This window comes from Rhinoderma darwinii, chromosome 3 (assembly GCF_050947455.1).
Source record: "Rhinoderma darwinii isolate aRhiDar2 chromosome 3, aRhiDar2.hap1, whole genome shotgun sequence".
Classification (NCBI taxonomy): Eukaryota; Metazoa; Chordata; class Amphibia; order Anura; family Rhinodermatidae; genus Rhinoderma; species Rhinoderma darwinii.
Window position 1 is genome coordinate 378,016,335 of NC_134689.1, and position 16,534 is coordinate 378,032,868.

Genomic DNA, 16,534 nt, shown 5'->3' on the forward strand with positions numbered 1-16,534 from the left:
AAACCATTCCAGTTACATTTGAACTCCAAATGGTGTTCTTTCTCTTCTGAGCCCTGCCGTGTGTCCAAACAGCCGTTTATGACCACATGTGGTGTACTGTTTTACTCGGGACAAACTGCTCTACAAATGTTGTGGTGCTTTTTCTCTTTTAGTCCTTGTGGAAATGAAAAAAAAATTAGCTAAACCTACGTTTTATTGGGAAAAATATAGATTTTCATGTTCACATCCTACTTCCAATAATTTCTGCAAAAAACCTGTGGGGTCAAAATGCTCACTATACCCCTAGATAATTTCCTCAAGGGGTGTAGTTTCCAAAATGGGGTCACTTGTGGGGGGTTTCCACTGTTTTGTCCCCTCAGGGGCTTTGCAAATGCGACATGGCCTCCGCAAACCATTCCTGCTAAATTTGAGCTCCAAAAGCCAAATGGCGTTCCTTCCCTTCTGAGCCCTGCCGTGTGTCCAAACAGCCGTTTATGACCACATGTGGGGTACTGTTTTACTCGGGACAAACTGCTCTACAAATGTTGTGGTGCTTTTTCTCTTTTAGTTCTTGTGGAAATGAAAAAAAAAATTTGCTAAGCCTACGTTTTATTGGTTAAAATTTAAATTTCCATTTTCACGGCCTACTTCCAATAAATTCTGCAAAAAGCCTGTGGGGTCAAAATGCTCACTATACCCCTAGATAATTTACTCAAGGGGTGTAGTTTCCAAAATGGGGTCACTTGTGGGGGGTTTCCACTGTTTTGTCCCCTCAGGGGCTTTGCAAATGCGACATGGCCTCCGCAAACCATTCCTGCTAAATTTGAGCTCAAAAGCCAAATGGCGTTCCTTCCCTTCTAAGCCCTGCCGTGTGTCCAAACAGCAGTCTATGACCACATGTGGGGTACTGTTTTACTCGGGACAAACTGCTCTACAAATGTTGTGGTGCTTTTTCTCTTTTAGTCCTTGTGGAAATGAAAAAAAAAAATTAGCTAAACCTACGTTTTATTGGGAAAAATGTAGATTTTCATTTTCACATCCTACTTCCAATAATTTCTGCAAAAAAATGTGGGGTCAAAATGCTCACTATACCCCTAGATAATTTCCTCAAGGGGTGTAGTTTCCAAAATGGGGTCACTTGTGGGGGGTTTCCACTGTTTTGTCCCCTTAGGGGCTTTGCAAATGCGACATGGCCTCCGCAAACCATTCCTGCTAAATTTGAGCTCCAAAAGCCAAATGGCGTTCCTTCCCTTCTAAGCCCTGCCGTGTGTCCAAACAGCAGTCTATGACCACATGTGGGGTATTGTTTTACTCGGGACAAACTGCTCTACAAATGTTGTGGTGCTTTTTCTCTTTTCGTCCTTGTGGAAATGAAAAACAATTAGCTAAACCTACGTTTTATTGGGAAAAATATAGATTTTCATTTTCACATCCTACTTCCAATAATTTCTGCAAAAAACCTGTGGGGTCAAAATGCTCACTATACCCCTAGATAATTTCCTTAAGGGGTGTAGTTTCCAAAATGGGGTCACTTGTGGGGGGTTTCCACTGTTTTGTCCCCTCAGGGGCTTTGCAAATGCGACATGGCCTCCGCAAACCATTCCTGCTAAATTTGAGCTCCAAAAGCCAAATGGCGTTCCTTCCCTTCTAAGTTCTGCCGTGTGTCCAAACAGCAGTCTATGACCACATGTGGGGTACTGTTTTACTCGGGACAAACTGCTCTACAAATGTTGTGGTGCTTTTTCTCTTTTAGTCCTTGTGGAAATGAAAAAAAATTAGCTAAACCTACGTTTTATTGGGAAAAATGAAGATTTTCATTTTCACATCCTACTTCCAATAATTTCTGCAAAAAACCTGTGGGGTCAAAATACTCACTATACCCCTAGATAATTTCCTCAAGGGGTGTAGTTTCCAAAATGGGGTCACTTGTGGGGGGTTTCCACTGTTTTGGCACCGCAAGAGTCCTTCAAACCTGATATGGTGCCTAAAATATATTGTAATAAAAACAAGGCCCCAAAATCCTCTAGGTGCTTCCTTTGCTTCTGAGGCCGGTGCTTCAGTCCATAAGCACGCTAGGGCCACATGTGGGATATTTCTAAAAACTGCAGAATCTGGGCAATAAATATTGAGTTGCGTTTTTCTGGTGAAACTTTCTGTGTTACACAAAAAATGGATTCAAAATGAATTTCTGCAAAAAAAAACGAAATTTGTAAATTTCACCTCTATATTGCTTTAATTCCTGTGAAACGTCTAAAGGGTTAAAACACTTTCTGAATGCTGTTTTGAATACTTTGAGGGGTGCAGTTTTTAAAATGAGGTGACTTTTTGGGGGTTTCTAATATATAAGGCCCTCAAAGCCACTTCAGAACTGAACTGGCCCCTGTAAAAATAGCCTTTTTAAATTTTCTTGAAAATGTGAGAAATTTCTGCTAAAGTTCTAAGCCTTGTAACGTCCTAGGAAAATAAAAGGATGTTCAAAAAACGATGGCAAACTAAAGTAGACATATGGGGGATGTTAATTAGCAACAATTTTGTGTGTTATAACTGCCTGTCTTACAAGCAGATACATTTAAATTGATAAAAATTCTATTTTTTGCAATTTTTCACTATATTTTGGTGTTTTTCACAATTAAATACTGAATGTATCGACCAAATTTTACCACTATCTTAAAGTCCAATGTGTCACGAGAAAACAATCTCAGAATCGCTTGGATAGGTACAAGCATTCCGACGTTATTACCACATAAAGTGAAACATGTCAGATTTGAAAAATGAGGCTCGGTCAGGAAGGTCAAAAGTAGCTAAAGAGGGAAGGGGTTAATGTATTATGAGGGTCCAATCTCGAGACCTCCACTGAACAAGACAACAAAGGGGTTGCAGTACTCGCTGGATGTCCGCTGCCTAGATTTGCAGCTCAGCCCAACTCAGCCCTGTTCACATGATCGTTATAACCAGGGGTTATACAGCTTGCATGGGCTGTGGCCTCTACATTCTGCTGTTCAGTGGTGATGCAAGGGGTGGATCATTCACTGATGGCCTATCCTAAGCCTAAGCGCTTGGGTCCTGGGTTCAAATCCAACCAAGGACAACATCTGCATGGAGTTTGTATGTTCTCCCTGTGTTTGTGTGGGTTTCCTCCTACACCCCAAAAACATACTGATAGAGAACTTAGATTGTGAGCCCCAATGGGGACAGTAAGTGTGGACCTTTGTACAGTGCTGTGGAATATGTTGGCACTATATAAGTAACAGAAATAATAATAATAAGCACAAATTAAGCAGAATTTCCTGGGTTACCAGGTGGATAATAATTTCCAGCCCTACACTATTTATCAAAGGTATTTTCCAGCCTAAAAAAAATTGATGGCTAATCCTTAAAATACGCCATCGAAGAGTGATTAGCGGGGTCCGATCATTGGGACTGTAGCCAATCACAAATTGATAGCCTATCTTTAGCATGGCGATGTGGTAGATGCTGCAGGATGTTGAGCTCACTGATCACTAATTTCTGGCCTATCTTAATGTTATGTCATCAATGTTATATACCAGAAAATCCTGTTGGGTTGGCACACAATATACACATAAGAAAACTCTTGGCCCTATAGATTGTTTAGCTGAAAGCTGTCTTGTGAATGGGCTTATATATTTTTAAAAGGTGGATAAGCCGATGTTAGACACCTCTAGTGCCACTTTTCTCCAATGGAGACAAAGAAAAGGATGGGTTGAGATCCAACCACCGACAAATGCTTGGTGGATAGATCGTAAGGTAAAACAGATATCTCCCTTCTATTATTTTTGAACCATAGAATAATCAAAATTTTTTATGACCTGTAAAGGAAAACGGAGATAAAGTTCTCAGTAAAGTCCTCCCAGACATCGGAAAGGTCTTTAAGCTGGAAGCAGTTGTGGAGAAGCCTCTGGATAATGTATATGGAGAACTGGTGGACAATATGGAGAAGATGGGAGAGTGGAATCCTAATGTCAAAGAAGTTAAGGTAAGAAAGTTGTATTGACTGTGGTGAAATATCTGGGCATGAAGGTTGCGTTTAAGATTGCTCCTATTACAAAATGTCACAACACTGAACAAGTCAGGGATAGATCTGTCTTTGAACCACTGATCAGCTTAAAGAGGACCTGTCATCTCTCCTGACATGTGTTTTAGTGAATAATTGTATTCCCCAGGTAATAACAATTCGGGAGCATCTTCTCTTAGAACTCTACGTTGTGCCGTTCCTTTGTTATTCCTCCTAGAAATGTATGAATAAATTGACACCAAGGTGATACGGTTGGGGGCGGGTGTCAATGACAATGTCCAATCAGTGCTGGCAAAGTGGGACTGTGTAGGTACATGCCCCTTTGAAAAGGAAAATGTCAATTTATTCATAAATTTTGTCTTCAGCCCTTGTACCAGAACAGGGGAAACAATTAGATGACACCAGCAGATCTCTATCCTCCTATGTGATCTCCAGGCTGCTTCCCATCCCCTGAAGATGTATAGCTATTCTCCTACACTCATGTATCTCCCTCCACATAGGGGACCAGACCCTAGAATACATACAGACTGCAGACCTTCTAAACTATTGCAGTCCCCAGACCAGACCCCCCTAAACAAATACAGAGCTGTGGCTGGGCACTAGGATACGGCCAATTGCTCCACGCTATAGGAAGCCATAATGGTCACTGCAAGCAATATGGCAGCTGGAATCTGGCCTAGAATATCCATAGAAACTGGTTGGACAGTATTATGATGGGGATCAGATTAACCCTTTAGTGACGAGCCTATTTTGGGCCTTAATGACAGAGCGATTTATTCCCCTTTTTCGATCGTCGCAAAAAATTGCACCATTCTTTTTTGCATCTTAAATTGACACCGTTTACCGTGTAGTATAAATAACATAATACTTTTAATAACAGCGATACGAAATGTATATATATTTTTTTGTTTTACTTCTTTTGCACAATAAAACCACATTTTATTTTTTTTAAAAGTAACTTCTTTTACCGATGTAGCTCTATGAGAGCTATTTTTTTTGTGAGGTGACCTGTAGTTTTTATTAGAACCATTTTGGGGTATCTATGACTTTCTAATTGCTTTTTATTGCATTTTTGGAAGGAAGGATGAACAGAAAACAACTAAAACAGAAAACAACAACTTTGGCCTTGTCTTTTATTTTATACAACGTTCACCATGCGGGTTAAATAACATAATAGTTTGTTTTGTTATGGATACGGCGTTACCAATAATGTGTAGCTTTTAACATTTTTAGCTTCTTTATAATAAAGCATTTTGTAAGGAGGAAAAGTGGAATTTTTTTTTTTTTTTTACTTGTGATTTTTTTAAATTTATTAGTAACTTTATGAAACAATATTTAACTTTTTTTCTTTTAGTCCCACTATGGGACTTTACTATGTGCTCATATGATCGCTTTTATAAAATACTGCAATGCTTCTTCTGAGCCTGGTATTGCAGCACATTCCCATTCAAATAATTGTACGTTTTGCCAAGTAACTTTTCATGATTGATATCTCAGACCTGATCACTGATGCAGTTGTTTTGAAAATATATTTATGTGCTGCCACCTAATGGTTTGTATGTATATTTTTATAAGAAAATTGCCTTTGGACATGGAATCCGTCCTGAAAATCCTCTAAAACTCTAAATTAAATTAATTTGTGGATATTATATGCCATAATGAGGCTCTCAGATTAGTGTTGCTGTTTTGGCATGAAGAGGTCTCCTATCATGTATTTCCTTGGTCCATTATCAAAACGACCTTGGTGTCTGCTCTACGCTTTGTGAAAACACATTCCTACTGTCTGATATGTTCTAATCTCAGTCGCATGGGCTCCGGGCTTCTTTGCTGGAGTTTATTTTGAGCTTATAAGTGACCACATGCAAGAATATTTAGAGGGGCAGTGGACGATGTAATTTTCAAACTATTAAGACATTAGATGTTTAGAATGGTTTTCTAAAGCTGCTCATGCATAGTCCCTTTTAGTTGATTTTTATTTTACAATCCAGGAGCGCAATCTCAGGCACAGCCACTACGGATGTATACAGAGTTGTGCCTGTAAACTGGGAAAACGCCATGACCTTATCAATTAGCTGATTGGTGGGGGTGCCGGGAGTTGGACCCCCCACCGATCTGATATTTTTACCTAAGAATAGGCCATCAGTAAAATGCCTGGAGAACCCCTTTAACATACAGGAGTATTTTACAGTGATAGTAATTTCAGACAGAATACAATCGTTGCACCTAATCATTTGGCCATTATAGACAGTGGACATCCAAAAGTGGCAATTTGGATTTAAAGCGTGCCTAATGTTACAAAAGAAAAATCCAAGTCACTCCTAGGCAATGTTGTGTGTAAACTGTATACAGTGGCGGATTAAGTAGACCATATGCCCTGGGCAGTTCCCCTAACTTGGGCCCCCCTTTCCTACCGTCAATCTGCCGTGCCTATAGTGAACACCACCTTTCTGTGTGAGCATTGACAAATGTGTGGTAAGATTCCATATGTCAAAGGGCTGTGTCCCTACATACTGACAGCCTCCAGCCATCGCTGACAGTATCACACTGTGTAGGGACACATCCTCCTGGACAAGGGTATGCTAACATATGGATAGGTTATCAGTATAAAAAAACGATCCGTGCCTGGACAACCCCTTTTACTCGGACTAATATATTCAGACCCCAGACCTGAACCTAGAATACATACAGACCCCAGACCTGACCCGCCTAAACAAATACAGACCCCACAACAAGCACCCTAAGTAAATAAAGACCCTTGACACGGACCTCTAAATACAGACCTCAGACCAGATCCCTAAATACAAACCTCAGACCTGACCCACTAAACTAATACAGACCCCAGACCTAGCTTCCTAAACTAATACAGACCCAGCCCAGACCCCCTAAACTAATACAGACCCCAGACCTCCTAAATACAGACCACTAAATAAAGATCCCCTAAATACAGACCCCAGACCTGACTCCCTAAACGAATAGACTCCAGACTCCTAAATACAGATCTCAGACCAGACCCCCTAAACTAATACAGACCCCAGACTCACTAAATACAAACCCCTAAATACAGACCCCAGACTAGACCCCTTAATCTAATAATGACCCCAGACCTGATTCCCTAAACGAATACAGACCCAAGACCAGACCCTCCTAATTACAGACCTCAGACCTACCCCCTAAACTAATACAGACCCCAGACCAGACCCCTAAATACAGACCCCTTAAACCATACCTCCCAACCGTTCCGGATTCAGCGGGACAGTCCCGGATTCCGGGCAGTGTCCCACTGTCCCGGGCGGCCCGGGGTATGTCCCGCTGTCAACCTAATTCGGAAGCAGGGAACCATCAGCTCCCTGCGCCAGAATTAGTTCAGAAGGAAGGAGCAGAGGAAGCTCTTCCGGTTTGCGGAGGACTCCCCGGACACAGAGCTACTTTAAGCACTATGCTTGGGGAAGCCCTTGACATTACTGTTCATATATGGACAGTGACATCAGTGGCTACTCCTGGAGCGGAATCCCCGGCCAGAGTCGGCAAGGGGGATTCCGCTCAAGGAGTAGTCACTGACGTCACTGTCCATATATGGACAGTACAGTCAAGGGCTTTCCCGAGCACCGCGCTTAAAGTAAGGCTGTGCACAGGGAGTCCTTGGCGAGCGGAGGAGCTTCCTCTGCTCCTCCACTCTGAACTAATTCTCAAGCAGGGAACAGAATGTTCCCTGCTTCAGAATTAGTGGCTACTCCTTGAGCAGAATCCCCGTTGCCGATGATCTGGCCAGGGATTCCGCTCCTAGAGGAAAGCGCAATATATGGACATTGACATCAGGAGCAGGGAATCCCCGGCAATGGGGATTCCGCTCAAGGGAGTAGAGACAAAAACAAAGCCACTGTACTAATTCTATTAAATCGTTGAACACTCTCTGCTCACCTTATTATTTATCTTCACGTCCCTATATTTACCTTAAGTGTAGCAGCGCCCTCAAGGATCCATTCTTTTTCTACTAGCCTTCACCGCTCAAGGGAGTAGCCACTGATGTCACTGTCCATATATGGACAGTACCGTCAAGGGCTTCCTCGAGCACAGCGCTTAAAGCGCACAGCGCAATATGTACATGGGCACTATCTACATGGGCAGTGTCACTGTCTACAAGCCCACTGGCACTAGGGGCAGCTAAGGGGGCATTATAATTTATGGTGCAGATATGGAGGCATTATGCTGTATGGGAGAATTTGTTTGGGCATTATATTGCATGGGGCACCTGTATGGGCATTATACTGCATGGGGGCATCTGTGTTAGCTTTATATTGTGTAGGCTGAATCGGGTGTGTATGGGCACGGATTGGGTGGGATTAGAAACGTGGCTTAAAAGAAAAAATGCAAGTGACACGCTGCGCGCGCCGCATCGGTTGTCCCTCTTTGTGATATTTGAGACTTGGGAGGTATGCTTAAACTAATACAAACCCCAGACCAGACCCCCTACATACAGACCCCAGAACAGACCCAACCTAAATGCAGAGCCCTTAAACTAATCAATACCCTTATACTTACATAGCAGCTCATTCTTCCCTCTTGCTGCTGTTCTAGGACTTGCGGTCATGTCACCTGCAGGTCTCCAAACAGTAACAAGAACTGCAGACATAAGGTCATGTGACCTTATGTCTGCAGGTCCTTTTGCAGGACATACACAATGCATTTCTGTTACGTTTTTTGCCGTGATTCGCAGCAAAAATACAACAAAACTGCAGCGTATTTTGGGCGGCCATGGGTCCCTCGGGCTGCCGCCCAAAGCGCCTCTATTATAATCCGCCATTGCCTGTATATTTTTGGGTCTTTCTCCTACCGTCCGCTGGTTTTTGTAAATGTACACTTTCTCTCTCCATGCTTGCTGAGTTGGGTCTCTTTCTGATGTGATGTAAAAGCTGCTGTGTGCTCTGAGACAGATCTCTCCCCCTTTCCTCCCCCTTTCCCTTCCCAACCAGTCTTCTATGTGCTGTTTTATACTAGATGGGTTTTCTGGTGACTGAGGGGGTCTCTGAACATTAAGGCCCTGTTCACACAGCGTATATTGCGCTGAAAATATCTGCATTCTATTTCCAAAAACAGCGCCGCTCCGTCCATTATTGTCTGGTATTGCAGCTCATCCTCTTTCAAGTAATCGAGATGAGATGCAATTTCAGGCACCGCCCATAAACACGAGTGGCGCTGTTTCTTGGGGGAAAATACCCTCTTTTCTTATCTCTTACAATCCCTTTAATGAAACGTAGATTCCCCCAACAATAACATGATCATCGGGGTGATCTAAACAAGCATGCTCCTTCTATAGAGGAGGTAAAGTTTAGTTGGGTGTCATGGCACATACATTAAATGGCTCTCTTTTTTTATGCAGATACTCCAAAAGATTGGAAAGGACACAGTGATAACACACGAGAAAGCGGCAGAAACCCCTGGAAATATTGTAGGACCTAGGGATTTCGTGAGTGTGCGATGCAGCAAGAGGAGAGGCTCCACCTGTATTCTTGCCGGAATGTCAACGAGATTTGGTGGAATGCCAGAACAGAAAGGATATGTAAGGTAAAAAAGATTGCTACTAGGATATATAGACCTGCTACAGCTGGAGATTATATTCATTGGCAATAGGGGTTACAATAGCAAACTGGGCCTATGTGCCCGGGGGTCCCTTTGTCATTAGATAACTGCAGTGCTATAAGCGGGAAATACAAAGGTGCAATAACTAATAACTATGCTAGCTGGAACATTCTATATAATTACTTCATTTTTTTTTTTTTGAGTGCATATAGATTCTAAATGAGTGATGTCAGAGGTATAGCTTGAAGTTCAATGACATCAAAAGTGGATGATGTCATTGTATATGGTAGAATACAATGTGTGTTTTAGGTTTTTCCTCTATAATGTTCATATGCACTAAAAGAGAATATAGGAATGGATTGTCTTGATGAGACTACCCCTTTAAATAAAACGAAATTACTAAATATTATCCAAACATTGTATTGTTGTACGCTATGGTATTAATATATATTTGTGCTTATTCTTTTTTTTCCAGGGCAGAGAACGGCCCAACTTGTATGGTTCTTCACCCAGTGCTTGAAGACCCATCAAAAACTAAACTAACCTGGCTTCTCAGCATTGATCTAAAGGTATGTGTCGATATTAATAAGCGCCTTCATTATAAAGTACATTTATTAGAATAACATCCCATTCCAATTGTGGGTCTGTCATCGCTGCTTACACGCAAGAGTTTTTATTACTTGTTCTCTTAAATGCATTTTTTTCAAATAAAAATCTGATTAAGAATACCAGATGGGCAATTTGTTTTCACTTTAGCCCCCCTCCTAATTCCATAAACGACTTCTTCAAAAAACATGACAGTCACATCTATATAAAGAATTGCATACAGTACCTTCATAATACTGCCATACAGCATTATGGCCCCCGGGGGCAACTAAGATGTAGGAAAGAGGGGGGCGCCGCAGTGCAGCCGTATTAAAACAGCTGATCGCTGTTGATAGGCGCTCTGTATGGTGGCATACAGGGCGCCTATCAGCAGTGATCAGCTCTTTTTATATGGCTGCTCTCTGGCGCTCCCCTTCCCTAAATCTTAGTTGCTCCCGGGGCACATGCCCGCCTGCCCCCCCCCCCCCCTAGCTACGCCCCTGCACTCACCTCTGAGAATCCTGGCCCACTGAGTTGCCAGGCCCCACCGTACCTGCTATGCCTGCTTCCTACATTGGCATAGTTCCTTGCCATCAATGCATGAAATGTGGTGCCCCCACTTTAATCCGACTAGATTTTTTAGGTCTCATTTGTGTTTGAAATATAATAATTTTCTTTCTTTTTTTTACTCTTTTATCTAGGGCTGGCTGCCAAAATCAATCATAAACCAAGTTTTGTCCCAGACGCAAGTGGATTTTGCTAGACATCTCCGCAACAGAGTCGCTATGTCTACTGCCAGCCTGTCCCTCTTCTAACCCTTCACCCTCATAGTCACACTCTTCCTGCTCCCTGGCAGAAAACCTCATAACATTATGGCCAATGTATTAAGTATTATCAAGCACCAGATGTTATTTATAAATCTATCAGTCATATAGACCTCTCGATCCAAACACATTTTCAGGAGATTTTCCCCATGCTGAAAAAAGGCCTGAGCATTTGGAAGATCATTTGAACCTCTTTGGTCTGGTCAGAGAATTATGTAGCTAAAGAATTTCAGACATTACAATTCTTTAATGGAGACATTTTAAGAATTACAGCCGTTTCCGACCAGTGCTGAATGGGTTGTGTTGCTCCACTGAAAGTTGTCCCCTTCATTCTGGGATTGGTGGAGGCCAGAGACGTAACTATAGGGGTGCAGAGAACAAAGTTGCACTCAGGCCCTGAAGCCTCAGTGGGCCCAAAAGATTCTTGCCCCATATGAATAATGTGTACTATAAATGAGATTTGGGGACCCTAATACAGATTTTGCATTAGGGCCCAGGAGCTTTAAGTTTCCCCTTTGGTAATGGCTCCAACTCATGGATTCCCATAAATCTTCTGACATTTTAGTAAATACTTAAAAGTTGAAATTACTTTTTAAGGAGGGTCTAGAAAAACAATGGAGGCGGCCATTTTGTGGGCTGAAATATCATGGGAAACTAGTGAAATCGGTGAGATACTGCCTAAAGCTGGCCATACACATTAGATATGTAACTAAAAAGATCTCCAACTCTGCCATAAAAAAAGAACTCTAAGCCTAGTAGTGAGCATGTTACATGTATTTCAATAGGGAGGGTGAGATCAGCGGCTACCAGACAATTCTGTAGCAGCTTATCTCCAGAAAAATTTTAGTTCAAACCCTGTTTCCTCCAATGTTCCCCATACAAATTAGATTGACTGTAGATCCCATTCACATCATTAAGATCAACCAATTAAAATATAAATTGGGGGACTAATTCATATTCATAAATAATATCCCATCTACAAAATGGCCGCCATTCGTTATATGATAAGCATTTTGTAGTAATTCTCTCAATAGCATTATTCCATTCCATTTTGACTACATTTCTTCGATGTAGATATTAGTAAGACTCATTGTAGCTATGAAGACGATTAGATACCTAAATTCTGTAATGAATGTTCACTAAATTAATCGGGTTCATGATGTCATTTGGTTAAACTCTAAACACTTGCGCAATGCAAACAGTGGAGGCAGCCATTTTGAAAATTAAGTCGCGTAAATTGACCAGATGTATGTATATGATATGAATTGGTTTAGAAATGACATGGTCTCTGACTTGTTTGAGAGAGAACTCTGACACACCTCTGTTAGATGGCTGTAACCCATGAATGTTTCTATTCAATGACAGCAAGCAGAGACTCTGTAACTAAAACTAGAAAATCCCTTTGGGCAAATTTCATACCTTTTAATTACCTACATTTACTTGAGATGTTCCCATTTCTTGGACCCTGAAAGGGCAACTTTACATGTACCGAATTGCACCATCTTTTTGCCGTGCGGCTTATTAACACTTTGTAAAACCACACAAATTGCTGCAGTTTTGCCAAGAACTTGTTTCACCTAGAAGAAGCAGTACAGAAAAAAAAGACATTGCCATTCACCAAGTGTAAAGTTATCCAGAGGGAGCTAGGGTGGGAGATATGCTTATTTGTCATTACTTAATACTGTTATAATTATTATTAATTATGGAAATATTAATGTACATTTAGTGTATCCATTGGATCCATTTACAGTTAGTTCCAAGGTATTTATGAAGCACGTCTAATTATACATGTCACTCTCCGAAGGCGTGAAGTCTCCAAAGTAACATCTGTAACAGGGCAGTACAGTTTCAATGTCAATGACACATGGTAAGGTGATAGCTGCTGACTCTGCTTATTCAAGGAATATTTACCCCCCTCCCACCCAAAAAAAAACAATTATAACAATATAATCCTTAGCCCAGAGACGTACATAATTCAAAATGAAAACTTCCTCACAAGTTTACATCACAACAAACTATGGCCTAGTTCACACAGAGTATTTTGCAGGCAGAAAAAAATCTGCATCAAAATTCCATTAAGAATTTTAAGGCAGATTATGACCGGCCTATGCTTTATTGCTGCCTTTTTTGTGGCATTTTTCATCCACAGCCATTGAGAATTGCGGGCAAAAAAACGCCACGAAAAATGCTTTTTCTGCCTCCCATTGATTTCAATGGAAGGTCAGAGGCCGAACCGCGGTAAGAAAGGACATGCTGCTTTTTTCCCCGCGAACGGCTTAAAGCCACTTGGGAAAAAAACACCTCCGCCTCCCTTTTAAATTTAATGGGAGGCGATTTTGGACGTTTTCTGGCGATTCTGATGCAGTTTCCACGTCAAAATCAGCGCCAAAAAACTCTGTGTAAACTAACTCTAAGAGTATAAAGGGCCCAAAACTTGTTTGGTCTTTACCCCTTTTTATTCCATAGCAGTGAAGGGCAGCATGACCCACTATTTACTAATATTGACATTCCTGTGGAGAGGGTGTAACTTTCTTGCCTTTCTTCCAATGGGTGTTAAGATACAACTAACTGAAGCTAGCTCCACCCCCTAGGAGCTAAATGTTCTGCCTGTATGATAAGTTCACTCTTGCCTTTAGTCCTCCTCGTCTGTCAAGTCTTTAAAAATTATATTCAGCCATTTCTTTGGTATAATCTGTTTCTGGGAAATGTGGGTAACAACTAGTATGACTGCTAGTACAACTCCTACAAAAGGGACCACCCAACTTTCCAAGAAAACGGTATAGCCAATATGCCAAGTTACAAAGCAAGTGAAGAAGTCTAAATAAAAAACACATAACAGGGACGACGTTGCACAAGTACAAGGAAAATTACTTGTCATAATATCAGCCACATGAAGTTCCACATACAAAGATTCCTATATTTAATTGTATTATTGTTTATTGTGATCGCTAAGAACTTGTACTTTAGTACTATATACAGTACGATTCCTTTAATCTAGTACCCGATAGTCTAACATACATAAGAGAAAAACAATGTGATATTCATGGTAAAATTTTTGCAAAAAATTTCTTTCCCTGTAGTTTTTAAGGCTTTTCTCCAACCATCCAATAATACAGAATATCTGAAGGGGTTGTGTACTTTCGACAATTCCAATCTATAAGCCCTATGGATGTAACAGAGAGGAGTCCCCTTCTCGGGACCCCCGCTATTAACCAGAGTGGAGAGCAGCTCTCACTGGAGAACCCATCTCATTCCCCCATGAGAAGCTCCATGACACGGGACATATTATGTTTTAAAAACCTGTCCAAAACAAAAAAGCCTTTAATAATCCGGCACGCCTTAGGTACCATTAAAGGGATTTACCCATATATGGTTATTTAGGAATGTGTAATCTAGGAATATTACTATTATTCCATTAAATGAAGGGTTGTATGTTTCATACCTGTCTGAGAAGAATGGTGCCCCCAAATACCCTCCATAGCAAGAGTTCAGCCTCCACATGTACTGGATTGGTTAAAGTGTAACTAAACGTTCGACAAACTTCTGACATGTCATAGTGACATGTCAGAAGTTTTGATTGGTGGGAGTCCGAGCACTGAGACCCCCACCAATCGCTAAAACAAAGCAGCAGAAGTGCTCGTGTGGGCGCTCAGCCGCTTCGTTTCTGTTCGGCTTTTTCCGGAAAGCCGATGTATCAGAGTAAGGGCTCATATACTTTCTATTGAGCCCGTACTTCCGATACATTGATTTCCGGAAAAGGCCGAACAGAAACGAAGCGGCTGAGCGCTCACACGTACCGCTTCACTTTAGCGATCAGTGGGGGTCTCAGTGCTCGGACTCCCACCAATCAAAACTTCTGACATGTCAGAGGTTTGTCGAACGTTTAGTTACACTTTAAGGTCACATTTTCTCTCAGATTGTCTACAAATACAGGATTTGATGGGCACTGAGATGGTGCGCTACTTTTAAGCGTATTTTATGTGTATTTGCATAATTTGTATGAGCTATTGATCTCCTTATTACAGCCCTCGTGGCTTTTTCTTCTTACTTTATTTTGTTCAAATTATATCTTAGCATCTAGAAACATTAATGGAGGCCATTTTGTAAGGCTGGACCAATATTTATGGACATGCACGCTACCACAGCCCTAGCAACCAACGATGTCATTGAGGCATAATGAATAAATTCCCGTAAAAATCAAATGATGACATTTTGCAGATTAAATCTATAAAAAATATTTAGTAACTTTGTAAATACTTTACTTATCTTTCTTTTGCTGTTTACATTATGCTTGTCCTTCATGTCTAAGAATATCTGCACACAGCGTATTCTGTCAAGCAGAAAAAAATCTGCCTCAAAACTATTTCCGGACTCTTGAGGAAGATTTTGAAATGCAGGAGGTTTTTTATGCATTTTTTTTTACGCGTTTTTGACCCCTTTCTTTTAGTATTTTTTTCAATTTGGCAAATGGATAAACCGAGGGCTGTTTTTGGTCAAATCCACATCAGAAAACACTCCAAACAAACGGCCACTCCAAGATAGGTCATGACGTTTTTTTTTCTGCAAGCAGAACAAAAAAAGCCCACATAAAAGAAATGCCTCTACCTCCCATTGAAATCGACGGAGGGAGATTTAGAGCATCAAAAAATATTGTGGGAAAAGGGCTTTAAGATAATTTTTTCTGGTTTCCTGTTACCAGAGAGCAGTGCACCGTAGAAACAGAAATGACTGTTAAACAGTCAGGCTAGGGCTACATGGCGACTTTGGCCACGACACAGGTCGCACGACCATAAATCGCTAAGTCGCACTGCTTGCATCGCAGATAATGACAACACAGTCGCTAAAAATCCAGCAGGTTTGGTATTTTTGCGACTGTCATGTTGCGGTGGCGGCAACGCGCCCACATTCCCTTTCATTACCTGTGATGCAGGCAGAATGATACAGCGATCTTTGGTCGTGCCACCTGTGTCGCTGTGTAGCTTTAGCCTTAAGCCGAGCTGTTATGTCACATGACTAACTGTGGGGGTCAAGCAGGTTGCTGTCTGTATCCGAGGGCAACCCGTTAAATTCTGAAAGTAATAATGGTGAAAACTACAAGTAAAAACTCAAAATTGGGTAAAAAACAGGAAGGCTGGGTTCACACGACCTATTTTCAGACGTAAACGAGGCGTATTATGCCTCGTTTTACGACTGAAAATAAGGCTACAATACGTCGGCAAACATCTGCCCATTCATTTGAATGGGTTTGCCGACGTACTGTGCAGACGACCTTTCATTTACGCGTCGTCGTTTGACAGCTGTCAAACGACGACGCGTAAGTTGACTGCCTCGGCAAAGAAGTGCAGGGCACTTCTTTGCAACGTAATTTGAGCCATTCTTCATTGAAGTCAATGAAGAGCAGCTCAAGATTTACGAGCGTCACAGACGCCTCGCATAATGCGAGGAGGAGCTTTTACGTCTGAAACGACACAGCTGTTTTCTCCTGAAAACAGTCTGTCTTTTCAGACGTAAAAGGTAGCTAGCGTGTGCACATACC

The 16,534-nt window shown here is 41.5% G+C and overlaps 1 protein-coding gene across 1 annotated transcript in view; it reads left to right on the plus strand.

The window, feature by feature from the left end:
- STAR (steroidogenic acute regulatory protein) overlaps positions 1–14,511 on the plus strand; it is a 32,660-nt gene extending 18,149 nt beyond the window's left edge. Inside the window, exons 4-7 of the mRNA XM_075855398.1 lie at positions 3,815–3,973; positions 9,390–9,574; positions 10,065–10,158; positions 10,876–14,511. Coding sequence (XP_075711513.1) covers positions 3,815–3,973; positions 9,390–9,574; positions 10,065–10,158; positions 10,876–10,989 — 552 coding nt within the window. The 3' untranslated portion in view covers positions 10,990–14,511. The remainder of the gene's footprint in view (positions 1–3,814; positions 3,974–9,389; positions 9,575–10,064; positions 10,159–10,875) is intronic.
- The last annotated feature ends 2,023 nt before the right edge of the window (positions 14,512–16,534 follow it).